This window comes from Eptatretus burgeri, chromosome 17 (genome assembly GCF_056783735.1).
Source record: "Eptatretus burgeri isolate ZD-2024b chromosome 17, Ebu_testis_v1, whole genome shotgun sequence".
In the NCBI taxonomy this organism is placed as follows: domain Eukaryota; kingdom Metazoa; phylum Chordata; class Myxini; order Myxiniformes; family Myxinidae; genus Eptatretus; species Eptatretus burgeri.
Window position 1 is genome coordinate 23,829,081 of NC_140977.1, and position 24,022 is coordinate 23,853,102.

At 42.5% G+C, this 24,022-nt stretch overlaps 1 protein-coding gene across 3 annotated transcripts in view; it reads left to right on the plus strand.

Moving 5' to 3' along the window:
- LOC147009559 (lethal(3)malignant brain tumor-like protein 1) overlaps positions 1-24,022 on the plus strand; it is a 65,940-nt gene that overhangs the window by 27,279 nt on the left and 14,639 nt on the right. For all 3 annotated transcript variants that reach the window (XM_085862507.1, XM_085862506.1, XM_085862504.1), the window contains 8 exons: positions 3,521-3,669; positions 5,909-5,985; positions 6,133-6,218; positions 7,213-7,323; positions 15,135-15,250; positions 15,792-15,902; positions 19,113-19,256; positions 21,365-21,599. In XM_085862507.1, coding sequence (XP_085718633.1) covers positions 3,521-3,669; positions 5,909-5,985; positions 6,133-6,218; positions 7,213-7,323; positions 15,135-15,250; positions 15,792-15,902; positions 19,113-19,256; positions 21,365-21,599 — 1,029 coding nt within the window. The remainder of the gene's footprint in view (positions 1-3,520; positions 3,670-5,908; positions 5,986-6,132; positions 6,219-7,212; positions 7,324-15,134; positions 15,251-15,791; positions 15,903-19,112; positions 19,257-21,364; positions 21,600-24,022) is intronic.

Below are 24,022 nucleotides of genomic sequence, written 5' to 3' on the forward strand. Positions count from 1 at the left end.
TATTAAATGAGGAATGTGTTCTTGACAGAAAATTATTGAGTGGAAATTTTTCAAAGACCAAATTAATTAAAATATACATTTATATATATATATATATATATATATATATATATATATATATATATATTTTATGTTTCCACTTATTGTGGTGGTTTGATTTCATGCTTTCAACTGACTATGATCAATGGAGCATTGCCACTGATGCTGTGCCCCTATTGCCAGTTTTGTGGTACTCTTTTCAGAAGAACGACAGGCCAATCAATCCTATCTGGTCCTATTAGCAGCCGTCAGGGCTTGAACTCAGGATCCTAAGATCCCAAGCCCACCACCCTAACTACTAAGCCAACACCAGGCTTATTAAATTATTATTACAATAAAATACGATACATTGGGGTCTGGTCGTCTTTTTTTCTGTGCAGCACAAGGCTACAAGTCGCATCATTGGCTGAGAGTGTGACAGTATTGCTGATGCCGTGCCCCTGTAGGTCAAAGCAATCGTTTGGAATCTAGCCAGAATGCTGGGGATAGCTCCCCTACTCTTCATGAAGGACACTGCAAAGCAATCTTTAATGTTCACCAACTAATTCTGGCAGATTCGACGCCCAGTTTAACGTCCATCGGAGGGACGGCATGCACATTGATGAATCACCATTCCTGTGAAACACCAGATTTAGACACCTATTTAGTCCATGAAATACGATCCTCAAATCCAAAACCGTACTTCGATTGTATATTTTAATTAATCCGAGAGAGTAGATCGTGTTTCTGAGGCGAGGCCTGTTTAGTAGGCCGAATCAAAATGGCGGCTAATGCCCCTGCGAGGGAGTTTGGGCTGACCAAGGATAAGTGTTTCATGAAGGTAAGCCGTTAATTATCCATGCTGACTACCTTAAATTATTTTCAAATTATTATTTTTTTTAAATGTCTCCAACACCTTCTCCACAACTGAAGTCAAGTGAACAGGTCTATAGTTTCACAATTCTTCTCTGAATCCTTTCTTAAATAATGGTGTTACATTTGCTACTCTCCAATCCTCCGCTTCCAGTCCTGACTCCAACAATATGTTGAAGATCTCCACTCATGCCACGCTTATTTGCTCTGCCGCCTCCTTCAAAATTCCTTCTTTTTATTCTTCTCTGAGCTTTAATCCGAACAGACAGGGATTGGCCACTCAGATCCTCCTCCTCCATTCCCCTCTGTCCTCAGAATGTTCCTCTCTCAATCCCACGCTATTCAAATCTTTCCACTACCTCCCTTCATCTTCATCTCTGTCGTCCTCTTGATCTTTCCCCTTTAATTGGCTCATCCCATGCTTTCCTAATTGGTTTTTCATCCTTTTTCCTCATCATATGTCCAAATCACCATAACCAAGTCATTCTCAGTCTTTCTTTGATACTTACGACTCTGACTCTCTTATGCATCTCCTCATTCCTCAACCACTGTCTTGGTGATACTCTCAGAATGCACCAAAGCATTGTCATCTCTTTCCTTTCCAGCAACTCCTCTTCTCTTTGAATCAAAGCCCATATTTTGCATCATACATTATAAAAAGTAGAATCACTGTCCTGTAGATTTTAACCTTCAATTTTCTCAGTATCCTTCTATCACCTACGACTCCACTAATCTTCCATATTGCCCATCCTGCCTTCACTCTATCCTGGATTTTTACTTCGCAACCTCCTCCTTCCTTTAGTGTTGAACCAAGGTATTTGTCCACTTGTGTCAGCTCTTGACCTCTTGTATCTCCAATCTTGACCCTCTCTGCACCAGTCTTACCACACACCACACACACACACACACACACACACACACACACACACACACACACACACACACACACACACACACACACACACACACACACACACACACACACACGGACATGCAGATGGACATGCACAGCACAACACAAGACTGTTAGACGAGACAAACACAGCCACTGAGCTTGGGGGAGGTGTCCTCACTTCCCAGGGTACTCCAGGTACCAAATGACGTCACAACAGTGGCGCTGCTTTTCTCACCGCACTCAGCGGGACATTTCCAAAGGAGGAATTTCCTCCTCCCCATGACTGCCAACCTATGGGGATTGTCCTTGCTGTTAACCTTTTAAATGCTAAACGTCAAGCAAGGAAGTTGCACATACCGTTTTTGGTATGACTTGACTGGGGAGTGAACCACTGACCTCCCAGTCTTGAAGCAGATCCTCTAACCATCACATTATCTTCTTCAAATACCAATATACCACTTCTCTTGGAATCCTATGATATGCCTTCTATAGACCTATGAATGCGTAGTACAGCATCTCATTTCCTTTTATTGTCTCTCATTGTCATGCTTTTATAACCTCCTCTTGAACCTCCTTCACGGGTCCTTCAGTTTTCCTTGAGTCCGTTAGAGCATCTGTCTCATTTTCCACATTTAGTAATCTTTCAAAGTACTCTTTCCACCTACTCTTATCTTAGTCTTCTCCATGTAGTATCTGACCAGCATCAGCCTACTCCACACACTCCCCCAATCCCCAAGTTCTGCTTTTGCTTCTGCCTCGCTTTTGATATTCTGTGGATAATTTTTCTCACCCTCTGGTCTCTCTCGCTTGGTCTCCTCCTGTTGTTTTCCATTCTTCATATGCGATCTCCCTTTTAATCACAGCTGATACTTGGGATTTCCTCCCTTCGTTCTCCCCACCATCTTTTCAGCCGCCTTGACAAGGGTTTCTTTCACATTCTTCCATATTTCTTGTACTTCTCTATCCTCGTGTAACTCTCTGTGGTTTCTTTGGACTTCCTTTTTGAAGAGGACCAGTTTTTTCCTGGCAGATTCCACAGTTTTATCTTCTCCATTCTCATACTCACCCTTTGTCTTTTATTTCTCCACCTCATTGCCATTACTAACAGCTTTTGTTGGCTCACCCCACTTCGTATTCCCTTTTGACCTGCCAAGTTATTTTTGTAACTCGTCTCTGTTTCCTCCTCGCTTCCGGTGAGAGTCGGACTCCAGTCCTGTTATTTTGTGTTGAATGAATGCCTTCTGCTTATCCTTAATTACACTACATACCTCCCTGCACAACCACCCTCGTCTCTTTATGCCTCCACCTTTACACCTAACTGGAATATGCCTACTCTGCATATTTTCCCATTTCTCCGATGCAGACCGCCCATTCATTAACTCTACCCAATATAAATCTCCCAAATCACTTCTCACACCCTCAAAGTTTGCCCTCTTAAAATCCAACAGCCTTGCACCACGATCCCGAACTGCACCTCTCAATAATAGAGGAGCGCTTACTACGTTGTGGTCGCTTGTCCCCAGATTGTCTCCAACCTCCACCTCCTCCATCATGTTGGGATCGTTACTCAAAAAGAGGTCCTAATGCAGCGCATTCCATCAGTTGAACAAATTGTATTGTAAAACAAATTACTTGTAATTATAACAAAATTGTATTGTATTTAAACAAATTGTGTTCCATCAATCTCTCTTATCCACTCAATCAAGCTGCATCATTTGCTATGCTGTTCCACAGGGTCCTGAGGGGGTCTTTCAGCCTGGAATGCGTCTCGAGGCACTGGATCGTCAGAACCCAGCACTCGTTTGTGTTGCCACCATTACAGATGTGCTCGGATGGCGTTTGCTTATCCACTTTGATGGATGGGATCCAGCCTATGATTATTGGTTTGTTTTGGTTTCTTTTCCTTTCCTTCCGTAATGAATTTGAAGTACATGGTATAGAGCTATCCAAACAAGGTGAAACTCGATTCGTGTTGGATTTGAACCTGTTAGGCCACGTTAAAATCCTATCTTCTGTGCTGATTGGTGTGTTGTCTCCTAATGTGCTTGTCCATGAACAAATGCAACAGTTGGTGTGTGCCTGCATGTCTACACTTGCTAACAGAGGACTGGTGAATGAAAATAGTACAGATATGATGTACGACTACCAAGCGGTTTCTTTCTGTGTCTGTTCCCTTTCATGTTAAAATGTAGACGTGTTGGACGTGAATTATGAGATTGAGATTTGTTTTTTTCCCCAAAAAAATTAATTGCTACTTGTGTTATTTTTCACAAATCCAATCAAAATATTTTTTTATGAATACGATTGCTGCAAAATATGCTGTTCCATTTTGAGAAACGTCTTTGCCACCACCAGAAGCTACGTAAGGACGATTGGCGAAAATTGACAAAACGTTGATTGAGATTTGCTAACCGCCATGAGAAGCAAGGAGAAGCTGATGTTTTGGGTGAGAACCCTTCATCGGAACAAAAGATGAGTGGTTAACCTCTTTCGCTCTGATGATGGGTTGAGGCCCGAAACGTCAGCTTCCCCTTGCTTCCTACAACGGTTAGCATTCCTCGATCGACGCTCTGTTGATTCCATCCATTGTTGTATCTGCCTGTCGACGCAGATCGACACTAGCATTCACCAGCAAGACTAATTCTTCATTATACTGGAAGCTACAGAGTGTGATAAGCTAAGTGATCTGAAAAAAGTTTACTCGATGCATTTATTAACTAGACCTGCACTCGGTAGAGCGCATACATCCACCAGGCTGACTAGTTTACGTTTTGTATCCCACTGATAGGCCGGATCTGCATCTGGGCTTGAACCAATATCTAATTGGCTTGTTATTGTTACCAACCCAACTAATCCACGAAACTTCATCCGAATCCATCCATAACTTTTTGAGATATCGTGCTATATATCGTTTTTGACCCAATCTCTCAATGGTCAAGAATTACTTAAATTCTCATATCCGGATCTGGACCTGGATCTTCACCAAAATCGAATCAATTCTTCCTTGTCACACACCCAACCTGTCCACCAAGTTTCATCTGAATCTGTCCATAACATTTTGAGATATTCTGTTCACAGACAAACAAACAAACAAACAAACAAACAGACAGGTTGAAAACATAACCTCCGCCCACTTTCGGTGGCGGAGGTAATAAGCTGTCTTTGTTGCTCATTTTTTTTTTATTGTTTTGATCGATTAATACAAAGCACTCATTGTGTAAACAGACTGTGTACAGCAGTAAAGATGTAAATAGATTGATGAAGAACTCGTTTTTTATTCTCGGTATGACGTCCAAGTTTGAGATTGCTCATGACAAGGCACAAGTGCGTGTGCCTCTGCTGCTTATACACTGTCCAGGTTTGTTGCGTCAGATTCCCATTGGCTTTGTCTGGGTCGAGTGATACGATGAGGGAACCCAGAAAATCAAATTATTGTTAAATAAAAATTATTAGTAAAGTTTAATCAATCCCATAAGCACGCACACTACGTGCCTCTGAAAAAATAGCATTACATAATTTTTGTACGGCCTCATATTGGGGTTAAACAATCCGTGACCGTGTGACGAATCAGCTCGTTCTGATGTAAACGTGGCGGAGGCTGACATGGATGAGAGGTGTTAAGTTAATCTTTTTACAGTGCATTTAATGTGTTTCTCAATCGCACTGTTCATATTTTAAGAGCGCTTCCCAATCGGCCCATTGCCAGATTCTTTAATAAAAAGAAAAAGAATGAAAAGCATTTGTAAAAAATGAATATTTAAACAGGAGTGTGATGAGGAGGGGTTGAGAAATCATGGGTAGATGGGTGAAGAGAGATCATAGAGTATTGAGAATTGGAGATGCATAAAGAACTGGAAAATATAAACTATCTGATCAGATGGCAGCTTTAAGTGCAGCTTTGGAGTCATTTGAGACTTGTTTCACACCATGATGTCAGAGGTGAAGAAAACCAACAGTTAACTTTTTCTTCTCTTCCTCAAATGGAAGCCCACTCACTCAATGTCCATTCTATTGTTCTCATACCTGGTATCAGCCAAAACTGCATTATACACTTCAGTGTGTGCATACTTGTGAATACCGTGACACTGCAGTCATGATATGGCTCGTGCCCCCCATGACCAGGTGTGATGATGACAGCCCATACATCTTCCCTGTGGGTTGGTGCCACCAACATGGAAAGCCACTCACTCCTCCTCAAGGTATGAGCAAACAGCAGTCAAACCTCTCATCATGTCTACTTGGGGGCCATGTTGTACACTAATATGGCTAAGTAATAGTAATTTCCTTTTATCCTCAGCATTACCTGGGAACAGTTTGATCACCTATCGAAACGTTGTTGCACACAGACCATCCAGAAGGGAAGCCATTCTGCTGGAAGCGTTACCTGCAGGAACATGGAGCCATTGCTGCACCTTCTAATGCTTTCTCAACAGTATGTCCCAGGGTATTTGCCTTTGCTTGAGGTTCACTTTGCTGGTGTGCTTGAAACTGACTAGTTGTGTCCTGATGATGCACCATTAAGTGCAAAACTGGATGGCCAGTTGATATGGGGTACCTGCACGTGCACCGATTCCTCGCGCAATCCCATTTTTAGCCGTTTGAACTTCCTGTGGTGGTACAGCCCCTGGGTTGCTCTGCTTCGCTTCAAGCCGCTAAGGATACTTGGCTTTTGTTGGAAGGAGGAGGGGGGGGGGTTTGCTTGTCTATTCAACTCTGCTCAAAAATCGTGATGCAAAAAAAAAAAAAGTGAAAAATAGTGAGCTTTGGGCTGCTCGGATTGCAAGTAATGGGTATTGTACGAATGGCAGTTCGATGTAAGGATTCATTTCTGAAGGCCAGCCTCAGCCAGCAAACATTTCTGTCGCAAGGATTTGTGACAATATCCGTTCATTTTGTCAAGTGATTATGGGTATGGAATGAAGTCAATGATCATTAACAACCTGCTCTGATTGACTGGGAATAAATATCGGTCACACGAGTAGCGTGCTGTGCTGTCGAGTTTCTAATTGGAAGCATCATCTTCCAAATTCAACTTTGTTTTTATTTCTGTCTGCGTGATGTCCAAGCATGTTAACACCACGGAAGCCTAACAGGTACGATGTGAATAGACTACCCAACATGTTGCCAAAACAAATGTGTCAGTTCCATTTTTGCAAAGCAAGTTGTGCAAGTGCAGTGAATTTCAGACCGTGTTGTCGAAACGCATCATCAGACCCATGGGTTTGCCACTGGTGCCACTGCCTACGAGTATGGTTGGCCTCACTGTTGCTGGAGGATGGTTTAGGGGTCAAAGCAACATGCTGGTTGGGGGCCGTTACTTGTGATCCGGTCAGCCAAAAGTGTCTTTGAATTATGCACATCATTCAAATTGCTCTAGTCATAAAATAGACCTTTCTTTCATTAATACATCACTTTCTGCCTTCCAGCCCTTCCCTTCAGCCTTCTCTAGAGGAATGAAACTTGAGGTCGTTGACCAGCATGACCCATCTCTCATTAGAGTCGCAACAGTTTTGGGATTTTCTGCTCACCGTGTCAGAGTAAGTGTTGCCATGCCCACATGTGAGCCCATGGGGTTGTCTGCTCTGTTTGCTAATATAAAGTATCGTCATGTTTCGACAACATAGGATTAACATTATGCAATGCACACGCGTCAAGGCATTCAGTTTTTACTTCAGGCACTGTTGTTTGAAAGTTGCTTATTTATCACGCTGTGATTGATTTGCAAAACCAAAGTCGAGGTATTTTACCTGATTATCTTCATCATTGAACGTCAAATTGTGTAACTCTTTGTAATCCGTTTTGTGTGCAAGTATGCTACCCATTGACCCGTCGCAACTCCCTGGACTTTTCATTCTTTAGAGAAATGTGTTTTTGGGGGGGTTTTTTGCGAACAGGCTGAGTGGTGATTTTGGGGGTCTTGGTGCTTTGGGGAATCCTGAAGAGTTGTATATGCCTGGAGTTCGCTTGATGATTAGGGTGGTGGGCTTGGGATCCTAGGATCCTGAGTTCAAATCCTACTCAGCTGTTGAATTAATATCAGGTGGGGTTGACTCTGCCTGTCACCATCCCGAGGTTGGCAAAATGAGTGCCAGCATACTGGTATCCTGTGTCGGAGTGGCGACCCATCCAGGATTGTGCCCAATAGCCAAGGAGACTGCTTAGGCAGCACCAACGCTCTGCACAGAGTATGGTCCCAATGGAATGGAATGGAAGAGTTGTGGAGTGCCTTCAAGACCACCATCCTTGATGTTGCCGGTGGATGTCTTAGAACTGACCGTCAGGCGAAGAAGAATTTTGTCTCAAGAGACACTGGATACCATTGACCAGAGTCGCAGGGCCAGACTTAACGGCAGAGCTGAGCTGATTAGGGAGTTGAGGCATAAAACTGTACGTGTGCTCAGGGTGGACAAGAAGGCCTACTTGCAAGGAATCTGTGAGGGGGTAGACCATCACTTGTGGTCAAGTGATTCTCGTCCAGCTTACAAGGGAATTCATGCATTGGTTCCTCCAAGCCTGTCCCTCGGTGTACTGCAGTTAGAGTGGAGGGTGGTGGGTTCTTGACAGATGATGTGAGACTTGTGAGACTCTGACCAGAGATCTGAGATGGACACTTAATTCCTTTGGGACCAGGCCTCTTCAGAGAATCCTTGTCTATCGCTGGCCTAACTTTGTGTCCAACGAGCAGTTGCTGAGAGAAACTCAAATGAGATTTGTTACCTGCATGGTCGGTGAGCGTCAACTGCGGCTGTATGGAAATGTGGCTCATTTTCCTGACGCTGATCCTGCTCACTGATCCTGAGCCTCGTGAGTGGAGGAGGCCAACGGGCCGACCACGTGCCTCATGGTTGCAGCAGGTTGATCGGCATCTCAAGGAGATGGGGATGGGCCAGGCATCTGCCCGGGCGTTGGCCAGACAGAGGCCCCTAGAGTACCAGTGAAAAGTGGATGCAGTAGTTCCTCAATTGAAATTGAAATCAAGTAGTTCCTCGATCATAGACTGGTCTGTAGACAGACAGGTAAACTGAATCAATTGCTGAACTCAGCTCTTCACTTCACACGCGTGGGTAGAAACACGGGTTTAATTATTGCTCCTTCACAAATGCCAGTCTTTGTTGTAAATGGTTTTGATGCATCTCCATAAGCACGCGCTAAATCTGCCGACTGGAGTACAATGCCTTCATTCAATTGATGAGTTTTTCAAGTCATCCACAGAGAGCAAGAATTATCCACCGTAGTGATTCATCAATGCTGTCAAATGCACCTTTGATATCCATACATGCCATGATGGTAGGTCCTGTACCTGAAAGTGAGCTCGGATCTCAATTCAATTATCAATTGATTGTCTTTCCCTTTGATTTGGACCATCGATTGCACTTTGTTTCTCATTACGCAACTTCCGCATAACCTGATACATTTCAGGCGTATCAACGATATCTGCTGCACTCTTTATTACCTCCGCTACCGAAGGTGGATGGAGGTTATGTTTTCACCCCTACCTGTTGGTCTGTTCGTGTGTTTGTCTGTTTGTTTGTCTGTGAGAAGGATATCTCAAAGGGTTATTCGGACGAAACTTGGTTGGCAGTTTGGGTGCGTGACAAGGACTAATTGATTGAGTTTGGTAAAGATCCGAATCGGAGAATTTTTTTTAATAACCACAAAGATTCTTCACGGTTGAGAGATAGGGCCAAAACAATATATAGAATGATATTTCAAAAAATTGTGGACGGACTTTGACAACTTGGTGGATGAACGGGAAGGTGACAAGAACAAGCCGATCAGATTTTGGTTAAGGTCTGGATGCAGATCAGGCCTATCGGTGGGATACAAAATGTAAACTGTTCAACCTGGTGGATGTATGCGCTCTACCGAGTACCGTTCTAGTTACCTATGCCACCGAAGGTGAAGGAGGTTATGTTTTTACTCCTATCTGTCTGTTTGTTACTTGCAAAGTCGAAGATTTTTCAAGTATATTGGTTAGTCGATTTTGTTATTCTGTCTGTTTATCGCGTACAAGTCACAATTTGAAACCGATAGTCATGAAACTTCAACAAGTTGTAGAGCTACTCTCAACTGGGAAGCCTATTAATTTTGAGTTCAAAGGTCAAAGGTTATCTTGAGGTCAAGTTTCTAAAATCATCATTTTTCATCTGATCGACTTGAAATTTGAACAAGATTTGCATATTGCATCACTGGGATGGGAAAACAACTATTTTTGAGGTCAAAGGTCAACTCAAGGTCAAACTTCAAAAATCATCAAATATCATCTGAAAAATCAATTTTATCCGATTAATTAAAGCTCATCCTTGAGCTTGCCAACATCCAGCCTAGGCTGGGATGGTACCATTCTCTAGGATTTAAGCTGCAACTTCAGAGTTGCTACAATAAGCCTGTGGTCAGTATTGAGGAACTGAGCACTCTGGTCGACGATGTAGTTTTGGATCATCCTCCAGTGACCATCAACGAGCACATGGTCAATCTCCTTTGCCACACCACCAGCGTTGGAATACCAAGTCCATCGATGAACCTGTGGGTGCTGAAACCATTAACCAGCCACCTTAAGTCCATGACTTCTTACAAAGTCAAATAACTTAGTGCTATTCTGGTTCACAGTTCCAGACCCATGGGGACCAACACACATCTCATAACCATCCCTATCAGTTCCAGTCGATGCATTGAAATCCCCCAAGACAAGAAGATTATCTCGCCTGGGGCACTGATCAACCACAGACTTGAGCGTGGCATAGAATGGGTCCTTCATGGTGAGATCACTCACCTCAGTCGGAGCATATACAGAGACCAGGGAAATGACACCCAAGGAGTGATGAATCCTTAGTCTCATAATACACTCGTTGACTGGTGTTACCTCAATTATCATTGGAGTCAGCTAATTGGACACAGCAACAGCAACTCCTTGGGCATAGTATCCATCAGAGCAACCGGACCAATAGTAGGTGTAACCACCCACCATTATCTCGCTGCAATCCGGTCTCTGAACCTCAGAGAGAGCTGCAATACCGATGTCCAAATGCTTGAGCTCAGCTGATAACAGAGACAGGTGATCATCCTCTCTTCGGGTTAGGACATTCCAGGCACCCACCTGAAGGGACCGCTTCAGGTTAACCCAAGGAGACCGCCGTCTCGTGGACGACACCACTGCATCACCCCGACAAACACTACCGCAATCTGACCCGGGAAGGTTACCCCGTGGTTTCCCTTCTATCATCAAAGATTGGGGGTCCTGAAGGCTTTGCCCCAATCCTGTTATCCGGTGAGCTGCCCTGCAAAGGGCAGCTGCTAAAATCAATGTTTCTAAATTGTATAGTGCATCACTGAATTTGGAAACCACCTATTTTTGAGGTCAAAAGGTCAAAGGTCAACTCAAGGCCAAACTTCTAAAATCATCAATTTCAATCTGAAAAAATTACACTGGGGAACAAAGTTTTTGTTGCATTGATACCAGCACTTGATCTTACCTAATTTGAGTGTGCTGAATTCAAATCTGAAGTTAGTTTCTCTCTGTAAGCTCGAGATTTTTTGCAATCCACCATTATCAACATTTATTTGGTAAGTTACAATTTGTATTAAAAGCAAATTTATATTAAACATATATTTTGCAATTCAACATTTTCAACATTTATTTGGTAAGTTACAATTTGAATTAAAAGCAAATTTAAATTAACATATATTTCGACATAAAGATGATAGGTGATTCAGAACAATTGATAAGGATGGAATGCAAAGTTTAAATAGGTCCTATCCAGGCAAGAATTTGCGCTTGTAGCTCTTGCGTTTGTGGACTTCCACAGGGCAATCTCGTTTGATGCTCCAGCAGTAGTTTGCCATCATATTTTTGTCCCATCGCCCTTGGTAGCGCTCTTCCATCGTCATGAGGTCCTGATGGAAGTGCTCTCCCTGTTCCTCACTTACAGCCCTAAGGTTCTCAGGGAATTGATCAAGGTGACGATTCAGGAAATGGAGCTTGACACTCATGTTGCACCCAAGATCACAAAAAGCCAACAGCATTCTAGTAACCAGAAACTCATAGTTATCTGCCTTTTTGTTACCAAGAAAGTTTTGTATAACTGCGATGAAAGACAGCCACGCTGTCTTCTCCTTGTCATTCATCTTCCTTACAAATTCCTCATCACGTACAAAGGCATGAATTTGAGGTCCATCGAACACACCTGCTTTGATCTTCTCGAAAGACAAAGCAGGAAAAGCAGAAACTATACGTTAAAAACATTCACCATCAGTACTCAATGCCTTCACGAATTGTTTTATCAAGCCGAGCTTGATATGGAGTGGGGGGAAAATGATCTTCTCTCGGCTGACGATTGGGTCATTCACAATGTTTGGCATGCCTGCTTCCAGAGTTTCACGGATGGGCCACTCCTTCTGGATCCAGTGTTTCTCTCGAGCTCGGCTGTCCCACATGCAGAGATGGTATGGAAACTTTGTGAAGCCTTTCTGTTGACCAAGGAGAACGTTGACCATTTTCAGGTCCACACAAAGGATCCAGTTGTGCTCATGATATTTGAGTAAGTCAATGACCATTTTTATGTCATTATGTTCTTCTTGCAAATGCACTGAGTGACCAACTGGAACCACTCCATAAACATTGCCATTGTGCAAGAGAATACACTTGAGGCTGCGCTTAGAGGTATCCAGAAATGATCGCCATTCTGTTGGATTATACGAAGTAACACCTAATTGCCTGAGAAGACCTGGGATATCGTGGCAGTAAACAAACTGCTTGTCTTCTGAGAAAAAGGCGACAAAGATCTGGTTCCGCTTTCGGAAATATGAAACATTTGCAGAGTGGTCAAGTAGATTTTTTTTTCTTGCAGCCTGGAGGCTAATACCTCAACTGCTTTCTTGGAGAGCTCCAAATCATGCACTAAGTCATTCAATTCCGGTTGGCTAAACTGCTGAGGGGCTGATGACTGTTTGGTATCAGATGAGGAGGCTTCGGATTCTGAAACCATCATGAAGCCCGTCATCACGACCCTCGTGCTCTTGCTGATCATGTTCACTGCCTTCATCTTCAGATAAGACAAAACCATTAAAGACTGGAACGGGGAGTTCCTCAGAGTGCGGAGTAGGTCGAATTGCTGAGGGAATACAGGGATAGGAGATCTTTAGCCGGTTTTTCTTGCCGACACCCTTTGTGTTGACTAGGCAAAAATAGCAGTCAGTTACGTGGTCCTTGGGTTCTCGCCAAACCATGGGAACTCCAAAAGGCAGACAATTTCGTTTTCCTTTTGTCCAGTCACGAAGCATTTCCTCACAATTATGACATACAATATGAGGAGCCCATTTCTTGTCTTGGTTGCCAAGGTGAACATCACAATAGGCTTTATAGGCACGCCTTACAAACGATGTTGTATTGCGCTTTTGACGAAGTAGTGTGTAGCAGCCACATACATAACAGAATGCATCAGGATTATTTCCACATTTATGTTTTATTGAAGAAGCCATGATCACATCTGAAACAAAGAAAAACATAAAGTTAAAGAATATATATATATATATATATATATATATATATATATATATATATATATATATATATATATATATATATATATCAATAAAGATAAAGAAAATTGATGTCAAATAAATAGTGAGCAAATCGTTAGCAGCAAAACGAATACGATCTATAGTTATTTAGCAGTTTAGGCATCGTATATTTCCACTAAAGCCCGAAATCGCACCCCTAGTTCTCAAGTTAGCCCTCGTGCAAATAGCAATGGGTGTCCTCTTTTGCGAAAATCGCAAGTTTCAAATTGCATGAAAACTAGAGCATGCGGAGGAAAACCGATTTCAGATTTGAAATCAGCGTTGAAAAAATACATAGAATAACTTGAAAAATGTCATGCAACAGATAAGAAAAAAATTGTTCCCCAGTGTTATCAATTTTCATCCGATTGACCTGAGCTTTGAGTAAGATTGTCATTTTTAATCTTAATTCAACAGACAATTTGATGTATCCGTGTCATCCTTTGGAGAGTGGGGGGGATGAATTTTGCAAGTATTTCGTTCTGCACTACGTCTTTTTCTTGTTTGTCTGTTTACATTCATGATATCTCAAAAAGTTGTCGACAGGTTCGGATGAAACTTGGTCGACAGGTTGGCTGTGTGACAAGGACGAATTGATTGGATTTTGGTGAAGATCCGGATCCGGATCTGGATACGAGAATTATTTAATTATTTAAGTGATTCTTCGCCATTGAGAGATAGGGCCAAAAACGATGTAGTTCTGTGTCGCATGATATTTCAAATATGTGTTGGGCCCAATATGTTCTCGTGGATTAGGCATTGCGGGGTGGAGGTATGCGTTCCACCGAGTGCCCTTCCAGTTAAAGAATGTGTTCTTTCAGAAAACATGCGATTTGGATGAGTTTGTGGAATGTACCGCAATTATTATTTGCAGACAATTTTTGTGATATTGCAGAGAGTTTCTTATGTCTTCCTCATTGCAGGTTCCAGTCACTTTTATAAACCTAATATTTCCTTCAGATCTTGCAAGACACATTCGTTTTTTGTGTGTGCTCAGTATTGAGGCTCATGGAGGAGCAGCTATAACATAGAATGGATCAGAATGTAACAGGAGGGGGGGGGGGGAAGAGAGAGAGAGAGAGAGAGAGAGAGAGAGAGAGAGAGAGAGAGAGAGAGAGAGAGAGAGAGAGAGAGAGAGAGAGAGAGAGAGAGAGAGAGAGAGAGAGAACAAAGGGACAAACCAACAACAGGGACGAGGGGATACACCAACAGGGACGAGGGACAAAATCGAGGGAGACTTGGACAAATAATGGATGTGGGGAAGAATGGTGGAAAATGAATGTTTTGAAATTCCATAAGGTTTTGTCCTTTATAAAGTAATCCCTTTAGATGGACTTTAAACTGGGTGTCCCGTCTGGCGGACATTAAAGATCCCATGGTGTCCTATCACCGGCACCAAGGCCAAATTCAAAATTCCTGCTCTCACCTTAGTCGAATGTCAGGTTTGGCCAGCTGGTTCGTGAAAGACTTGGGCCAACCCCACAGGATCGTTGAAGTCGTTGTGGCCATCAAATAATAAGAATAAAATAATTTCCTTTTGAAGTCGTTTTACCTTTTGACACTTTCTGCAGACTTGTTTTATCCTCCTTTCATGCATTCCAGATAATTACATTCCATTTGGCCTTCACATTCCCCTCGTCCCTCGGTCATGTTGTCGGCAACGGAAATTGCTTGCTTAATGTCATGGCAATAGTTTTTTTTTTGCAAGGAAATAGTTTCTGCAACCCCTTGAAAGGATGATAATCACAATTAATGCTTCAGAGTAGTCTTTTCATTCTGCCATCATTAGGTGAGTCATGATGGCTGCATGTCAGGCAGTGAGGCTTGGCACGAGGTCGACAGCCCTGACCTGCACCCTGCTGGCTGGTGTCAGTTCACTGGACATCCTCTCCAGCATCCCGTCAGGTAAAGTGCATATAATAGGGTCAAAGGTTACAGGATTACTTGGCACTTGGAGCCGTGACTTTTGTTATGTACTTAAGAAGGATGTCACTTGGTACTGAGACCAAGGCAGTCACTTATACAATTTGAGGTTCATGATGAATGAATTTCAACACAAAAACCTCCGCACATCACCGTTTCCACAAGAATGCTTGAGCACAGGTGGTGAGGTGCTAATGCATTTGATTTTAAAATTTTATTTTCAACTCTCGGCTGAAAATACAAGTTTACAAAACAGCCATTAAACGGTGACAATAAAAAGAGCACAATGTCACTGCAAGGTTAATGATCTCAAATATAATCAAACCTCACCACACTCACTCAACTTACGATCACTGTTGCAAGCTAAAAAAAAAAACCTGTGTCTGCCTGTCTGTGTGTCAGCATCAGTGAGTGGCCAACTAGCTGGTACCAACATTGAGATTTCTGATTTCATGTTTTTGTTGATATCGTTTGTTTTGTATGATAATGCACATTCCAAAACGTGGTGATGAACTGTGTGTAGATCCACGTCAAATATTGACCGACTTGCAACGGGAGCAACATCACCGCATAGTCCAGCTGGAGTTCCAAGCAATGAAAGCATACGGCGCGACTACCACACATTCGTGACCAGGTCTTCATTGGGGCGGCAGATGTTGTTGAATTGTAACGGGATCAGAATTTGAACCAGTGACCAATTCTCATGTGGTAGTATCCAGTACCATACCTGCAAGCGGGTTGTTGCCCTTTGACAACGATTCAGAATTATATATGTTGTTATTATTTTCATTCACTCTTTTCCTTTAAGCGATTATTTACATTTTGATTTGTATCTTTTTGTGGTTCAGGTTTTTCTTTTGTTTTCTAAGAGTGATTTAAGGCCTGTAGAGGAACTCGTATGTATATGTGTATAAACTATATACTGTCCTCACTAGAGGACCTGGGTTCGATTCCTGGTCTGGGATCATAATTTTCATACATATATATATATATATATATATATATATATATATATATATATATATATATATATATATATATATATATATATATATATATATATATATATATATATATATATATATATATATATATATATATATATATGCCGGTGTATGTTTACATGAATTAGGAGCACATTGGTGACAATTAGGATGAATGAATGCAGTTTATAGGATTTGAACCTGGTTTTTCAGAATCATGGTTTTTGTGCTCAGATGGGAATGCCAAACAGGTTAAATTGTATTGCTGGCAATTTATATTCGGTATGAATTAAAATATACAGGTATGACGGTGGGATAAATTACATTTGTTGGTACAACGAAAGATTAATGGACTCAGTTCACCATAAGCAGGTGTCTACATTATTACCTCCAGCACCAAAGGTGGACGTCGGTTATGGTTTCCCCCTGTGTGTGTCTGTCTGTGAGCATGATGTCTCACAAAAGTCATGGACGGATTCGGACAAAACTTGGTGGGCAGGTTAGGTGTGTGACAAGGACGAATTGGGTCATTCCATGTCAAATCATCAAAGAATCTGCCGGCATCTCTCAGATTTTTGTAAAACTTTGGGAACCAATTGGGACCCATGAAAAACGGCAAGAACTCAAATATTTTTGCTAACAGCCTCTTAATTAGTGAGACACAGACTAACGAACTTTGGACTAATTAGCACGACGTCGCAAATTCAAATGGCCATATCTCTAAAAGTATAACACCGAGAGAGCTGGTTTTGGTGTCATTTTAAAGGTATTTTCATGCCCTATGAATTTGTCTGGGCAACATTTTCCTACCACCAACCACAAAAAAGTTATCACAAAATATAAACTTCAATCGTGAATCCCCAAAAAATGTATCCTTCAAATTTCCTCAAATTCATCCCAGAGGTACCTTATGATGTCAAGAAGCTTCCACATAAGTTTTGTGATGGGCACTCCAATAGTTTCTGAGACATGAGCAATAATGTACATGTACGTATGGCATATAGGTTTGAAAATCAGTATTTGTAATGTATTATACAATCAATAAGTGAGTTCAAGTACACAGTGTTAACTAACCTGATTTAGGCTTTCAATTTCCTCTTCAATGCAGCAACAGCAGCACTTGTTTCTTCCCCTCAGGCCCAGTTGAAAATGAAAGTATATGATACTTCAAAGCAATTGATGGTCGTTCCCTGTCATGGCTAGGTTAGAATGATTGTATAATACATTACAAATGCTGATTTTCGAACCTATATGCCATACGTACATGTACATTATTGCTCATATCTCAGAAATTATTGGAGTGCCCATCACAAAACTTATGTGGAAGCTTCTTGACATCATAAGGTACCTCTGGGATGAATTTGAGGAAATTTGAAGGATACATTTTTGGGGGATTCACGATTGAAGTTTATATTTTGTGATAACTTTTTTGTGGTTGGAGGTAGGAAAATGTTGCCCAGACAAATTCATAGGGCATGAAAATACCTTTAAAATGACACCAAAACCAGCTCTCTTGGTGTTATACTTTTAGAGATATGGCCATTTGAATTTGCGACGTCATGCTAATTAGTCCAAAGTTCGTTAGTCTGTGTCTCACTAATTAAGAGGCTGTTAGCAAAAATATTTGAGTTCTTGCCGTTTTTCATGGGTCCCAATTGGTTCCCAAAGTTTTACAAAAATCTGAGAGATGACGGCAGATTCTTTGATGATTTAACATGGAATGACCCAATTGTCATCTCGATGTTTCACAGGCAAGGTGATTCATCAGTGTGTGTATGCCTTCCCTTGGATGGACGTCAGTGTGTGCCTTCCCAATCAATGATCTTTCATTAAGTACATCCTTCCATTTCTCTGCCACACAAAACAAGTCCTGGTGAGGGTCTGCAATCACCGATTGATCTTTTTTATTACTTTTGTTATTAGAAGCGGCATTGACAAAACGCACACCACGTTAAGCTGCTATCTATACACTTTAACACAGCGTTCGTCCAAGATTGAAAAGCCCCTGGGGGAGCAGATGGGGTAAATTAAATTGATACGTCCTTCGTCGTATGATCCCCTCCATCCCCTGGCAAGTTTGGTTGAGATGGGATAATAAATGACCCAACGCATTGTGGACAGACAGACAGAGAAACACCAAATTGCGTATTTTAGTATGATGGTCCTGCCAGTGCAGATAGTAATTGGTCTGGTCTTCTCAGATAGCTCTTGACATCAGGTTACATGCCTCACGACCTTCGTGTGTGAACAGCAGCTTCGCCACCATAAACAAATTCACTCAACACCACATTCGATCCACCAGTTTTTAAAACTTGATTTCACTGTGGCAGAATGGGTGTAGGAAGAACAGTGCGGCAAGTACAAGGACATTCCCGGGATTTTATGGGTGAGGATGAAGAGTTGTAGGGCGAGTAATTAACAAACACCAACATCACAGTCACCATTTGATGAGACCCTCTCACAGACGTCACAATCACTACTTATATACGTATGCAATAAACTTTCCATAACTAAACTACTTACTAGTCCAACCAATGTCCATGTACCCCTCGATCCCCAATGCTTCTGTTTACCTATGTAATTGCAGTTTAAACCTATCTATTGTTTCTGCTGTCACTACCATTCCAGGGAGACCATCTTGTGCATTCACGACTCTCTGAGTAAATTATGACACTGATATTACTAATATTAATGACGGTGACATTCGTATTTGACCTAACATTCCAAACGGCCCTCTTGTATCTGCATAGGGCACCATCATACTAATCGCAAGTATTGTTTTTGTACAGTGTCCCCCCCCCGACCCCCCTGATGAACTCTTCCAAAAAAAGGAGGTAATGGTTATATTTTTGTTTTTCTAGGAGATGTCCAACACCTGGCTGTGATGGCTCAGGCCATGTGACTGGTCGGTTTTCGGCGCACCACTGCATCTCAGGCTGCCCTCTCGCTCCACGCCCAGTCCACAGACCCAGATCGGAGCCTCTCCGCGGTCGGCATCAACGGCGGTTCGTAAGATGCAAATAATGTCAGTTAATCACTTGAATCCTTGTATTTGGACACACCTTGAACACCAACGTATAATAATAGAGATGTCGATCTAACTTCTGCACCGGTGTGACTTCCAATTTTACATTTGCTGTTCACCAACAGTTGACCACATATCTCTACCTGTTTGGAGTTAAACAGTTTTTCGAAGTTGGAGAAAAAGAAGGGAACATTAAAACAGCAACAAAGCCACCTGTACATGCAGGTGAAGTCAGCAGGAGGTAGAGGTGTTCGTTGGGGTTTGGAGGAGGGGGATGTTTCCTCTTCAGCACCGCTGAGCTCTTAGAGAAAACCCATGTCCACAAGACAAGGCTCAGCTAAAAGAGGATTTTATCCATCATGCTCTCTATAATGCAAACCTGGAGTCGATTACAATAACAAATTAAGCCGAATTATGACTACAATACAATCATAATAACAGTTCGAGCAGAATTATGAATTTCACCCGCAATTATAATTTACCTTAGGTGTGCTAGAGAGAGGTGTGGTGTACAAGGATTAAAAGTTTCCGATGGGCAGAATGTTGAGATCTGCAGGGCTATCATATGACTAGTCACTCTGGAAATTTACAAACGAGTGACTAGTGATACCAGCTATTGTCAGAAAGTTGCCTCAGCGCCATAGAGTCTGGCAGTTTACTCAAGCTGACCGGCAGGCACTGCAAGATGCTCTATCACGTCAACACTGGTCCTTCATTTCCACATCTCCTGATATTAATTCTGCCTGAAAATAGTTCCATCCAAGCTTCCTTTCCCTTATATATGGATTTATACCATTTCATCTACAGTTATCATACCCATCCTCTCGTCAATAGTACACACAATCCGATGATGAGGCAGTTGCCTTCAAACAACTTGCCTTCTCCTCCTGGAAGGCAACCTAAGATCATTCCAAAGCCCAAAACAAGTGTGTACTCACACGAGAGCCAGAAAAACAACATCTGTCCAACGTAGAGGCTGAACTCTCAAACCTATCTCTTTCTTAAACGACCTGGTGGCTAATTGTCAAGTCTGTCTCTGGTGTATGCTGTCCCTCCATCCCATCCCTCACTTCAAGCAGCACCACAGCTGACACTGCTTATGAGAAGATCGAATGCCTCAATTCTGTGTTTGCTTCCAAATCTTGTGTATCCAACCCCTCACTCTCTAACTCTATCATATTCTCTCATACCCAACTGCTCCTGGATACTGTGTCTTTCTCACTTGAGAAGGTGGAGAGGTTTCTGGCAAACCTCGACTTCAATTCTCAGACAGACCCAGATGGCATCATTGCATGTGTCCGAAAAACCTTCTCTGCTGTTACTGCTCATCCTCTCTGCTCTGTTCACGCGATTATTAAACCACAAAGCATAAACTTATTTTACATCCACAGTTTTAGGAGACTCATTGCTTTAGTACCTAAAGTAGCTAAATTCTAGCCATTGTCTCATGATCGGGCTTCACCTGCAGCCCCCTGACCCCTATTTTTGCAGACTTTTTGACTGTTGGCCAATCTCTTTCATGAGGTGAGGCCTAAAGATAAGCTCGTTAAACGATATCCTCTAAAGCTCAAGAAGATATCGATCCAGAGAGCATTTTGCATGTAAATAGCTTATAATTATAAAACAAAAAGAAATGGGAGAGGATGTGTAACCACATTTTGGCCTGCACTTAGCCTCAGATAGTCTTGCATTCCATCACCCCCACAGTGAAGATTTATAAACATTAATCCACCCCAAGTGTTGGTTTTTGTTGCAAAAGTTCAACTGGCTTTTAACTTGAAATCCATTGGGTTAGAAACCATAAACCAGCCCATTTTCCTCCATTACAAGACGAAGGCCTCCCTCAACTCACGGATTACCAATTGAGAGTGAGCAACCATGCAAATGGAATCTCTACAGCCAGAGGAGAAATGTCTTTCGATCCCATCACGCATGCTCGACGAGTACATCTGCTAGTTACAAGGATAAATAAAACGAGAACATTTTCTCTAAACCTCCCTTCCTCATCCAACACTGGCTAGATTACAGTTCAGACAAGGTTACAGGTGTTTAACCACATTTACTATGCAACGTCTTCATTTGCCACAGGTCTCGGCGGCCTACACACCCCCCATCGTCAAAACGCCGTCGCCATGATGGAGTAAATTCTGAGAGGGGCATCGGGTGTAATCGAGGGGAGGGAGCTATCGAAAGAGCTTCCCTCTCGATATCACCCAGTACCTTTTGGGGGCAGCATGGTCATCTCTGGGAGTGTCATGCTAAGCTGCTTCCTGGGACAGAGGGCATTGGAGCGGACAGGGTGGCGCGTTGGTGTGTGGACGAGGTAAGCCAAACGCAGGGGAGGGGGAGGCTCAAATTACTTTTTGGAAACAATTTATGGAAAAGGTTATATACAGTACATACAGGAGTCACAACGACGAAGTGAATCTATAATCAGTGTAATAATAATAATAATAGTAATCTTAGAAAATATAAAAGTAATCAAAATGAATAGATGGATAATGCCATCTTGTTTTTTTGGCAATGCCTCATTGCTTCACATTTTGTACAAGCAATCACTGCACCTTGTTTTCATCAATGCAAGATTGTGGACACACCATTGTAAACATCCAATAGTAGTGCCCACAATTAGTCCAGGTTGCTTGGTCACCATTTGGCCTTCTCGTTTCCTTTAAGCTGAAACAGCTTCGGTAACATTCACACATGGGCTCTCTGAAGGTGAAGCCGTGGTTGTGTCCCTCCAGCCTCTTTATTTCAGAAGATATCGTTTCGGCCATTGAATCAATACCAGGTGGGGTTGACTCAGCCTGTCGTCCTTCTGAGGTCGTCAGAGTGAGTACCAGCTTGCTGGGATGATTGAGCCATTCGCGTGTCCTGTGTCGGAGTGGCGACCCGTCCAGGATTGTGCTAATAGCCCAGGAGACTGCTTTGGCAGCACCGACGCTATGCAGAGTACGGTCCCAATGGATGGATTGATATCGTTTCACTCAGTTTTTTTCTTTTTGACACTGCCCTACTTCCTTTACTTTATTTACTCAGCAATCATTCTCCCATTCCCTTCGACTCATTTCCCTCAAAGCCTTCATCCACTCCCACTTATTCTCCTTTTCCCGCTGCCTTCTTCACACCTTTACATACTTCCACTCAACCCAATTATCCACTCACACATGTATGTATATCCCTTCTCTCACTACCTTTTCTACCCATTCATCTACTTCCATTAATTTCTTCACCCACTCCCTTGTATCCCTTCACTGACTTGCCCTTCTACACTTACTTTACCCATCCATCTAATCCTGCATACCTTTTGACCCAATTTCCCCTCTATCTACTGTATTTATCCACTCCTGTTTACCTATTCATCCACTCCCCAAATTGTCTGGGTCATCCCTGAGTCTACGTCAAATTTTGTTTTCATGTCGGAAATACAGTAGTATTAAAATAATTCACACACTTTAATGACAAAACATAAGTTGGGCATAACAGTCCTTCTTCTTCTTCTTCTTCTTCTTTCGGCTGCTCCCGTTAGGGGTCGCCACAGCGGATCATCCGTATGATCCGCATAGTGATTTGGCACATGTTTTACGCCGGATGCCCTTCCTGACGCAACCCTGGTCGCCTCTTACGACACAGGGATATGGTACACCTATTTTAACCGGGGTATACACCGGCCCAGTATACTGGTACTCATTTCGCCGACCTCGGAAGGATGACAGGCTGAGTCAACCCCCTGGTGTATTAATTCAGTGGCCCAACGGGGCTTGAACTCAGGACTTCTTGGATCCCAAGCCACTGCCCTAACCACTGCGCCAACACCAGGCTCCTTGGGCATAACAGTCCCAACTACCTAAAATCTTCGCTACAGACCCTGAAGCACAAGCTGGAGTTTTAAGCGAATTCGGTTCAGCGCTGCAGGAGTGCACATATGTCAAACAAACAAATACTGCAAATGATCATGATCATTTTCCACGTCTATGGTTTTCATGTAGAGAATTGACGAGTGAGAAATACCCACTTTGGGAGGATTGGCAATTTGTCATCGCACACCCCCCCCAACTCCCCATTCCTGTGAGGGGGCGGGAGGGATTTTTTTTTTTTAAACATGGGTACCACCAAAATCTATGCAAAATTTGGTGGTGATCAGGCAAAAATATGTGGGGGAGTGTATCCAATGCAGACAAAGATAGGTGAATATATATATATATATATATATATATATATATATATATATATATATATATATATATATATATATATATATAGATGCCTGGTGTTGGCGCAGTAGTTGGGGCAGCGGCTTGGGATCCAAAAGGTCCTGAGTTCAAGCCCCGTTGGGCCACTGAATTAATACACCAGGGGGTTGACTCAGCCTGTCATCCTTCCGAGGTCGGCAAAGTGAGTACCAGTGTACTGGGCCGGTGTATACCCCGGTTAAAATAGGTGTACCATATCCCTGTGTCGTAAGAGGCGACCAGGGTTGCGTCAGGAAGGGCATCCGGCGTAAAACATGTGCCAAATCACTATGCGGATCATACGGATGATCCGCTGTGGCGACGCCTAACAGGGAGCAGCCGAAAGAAGAAGAAGATATATATATATATATATATATATATATATATATATATATATATATATATATATATATATATATATATATATATTGTTGCGAATTCGCGCCCGCCGGCGTGCGAGCGGCCACGTAACTCGAATCGCGGCACGTCGCCCACCGGACGGACAATTCCCTCG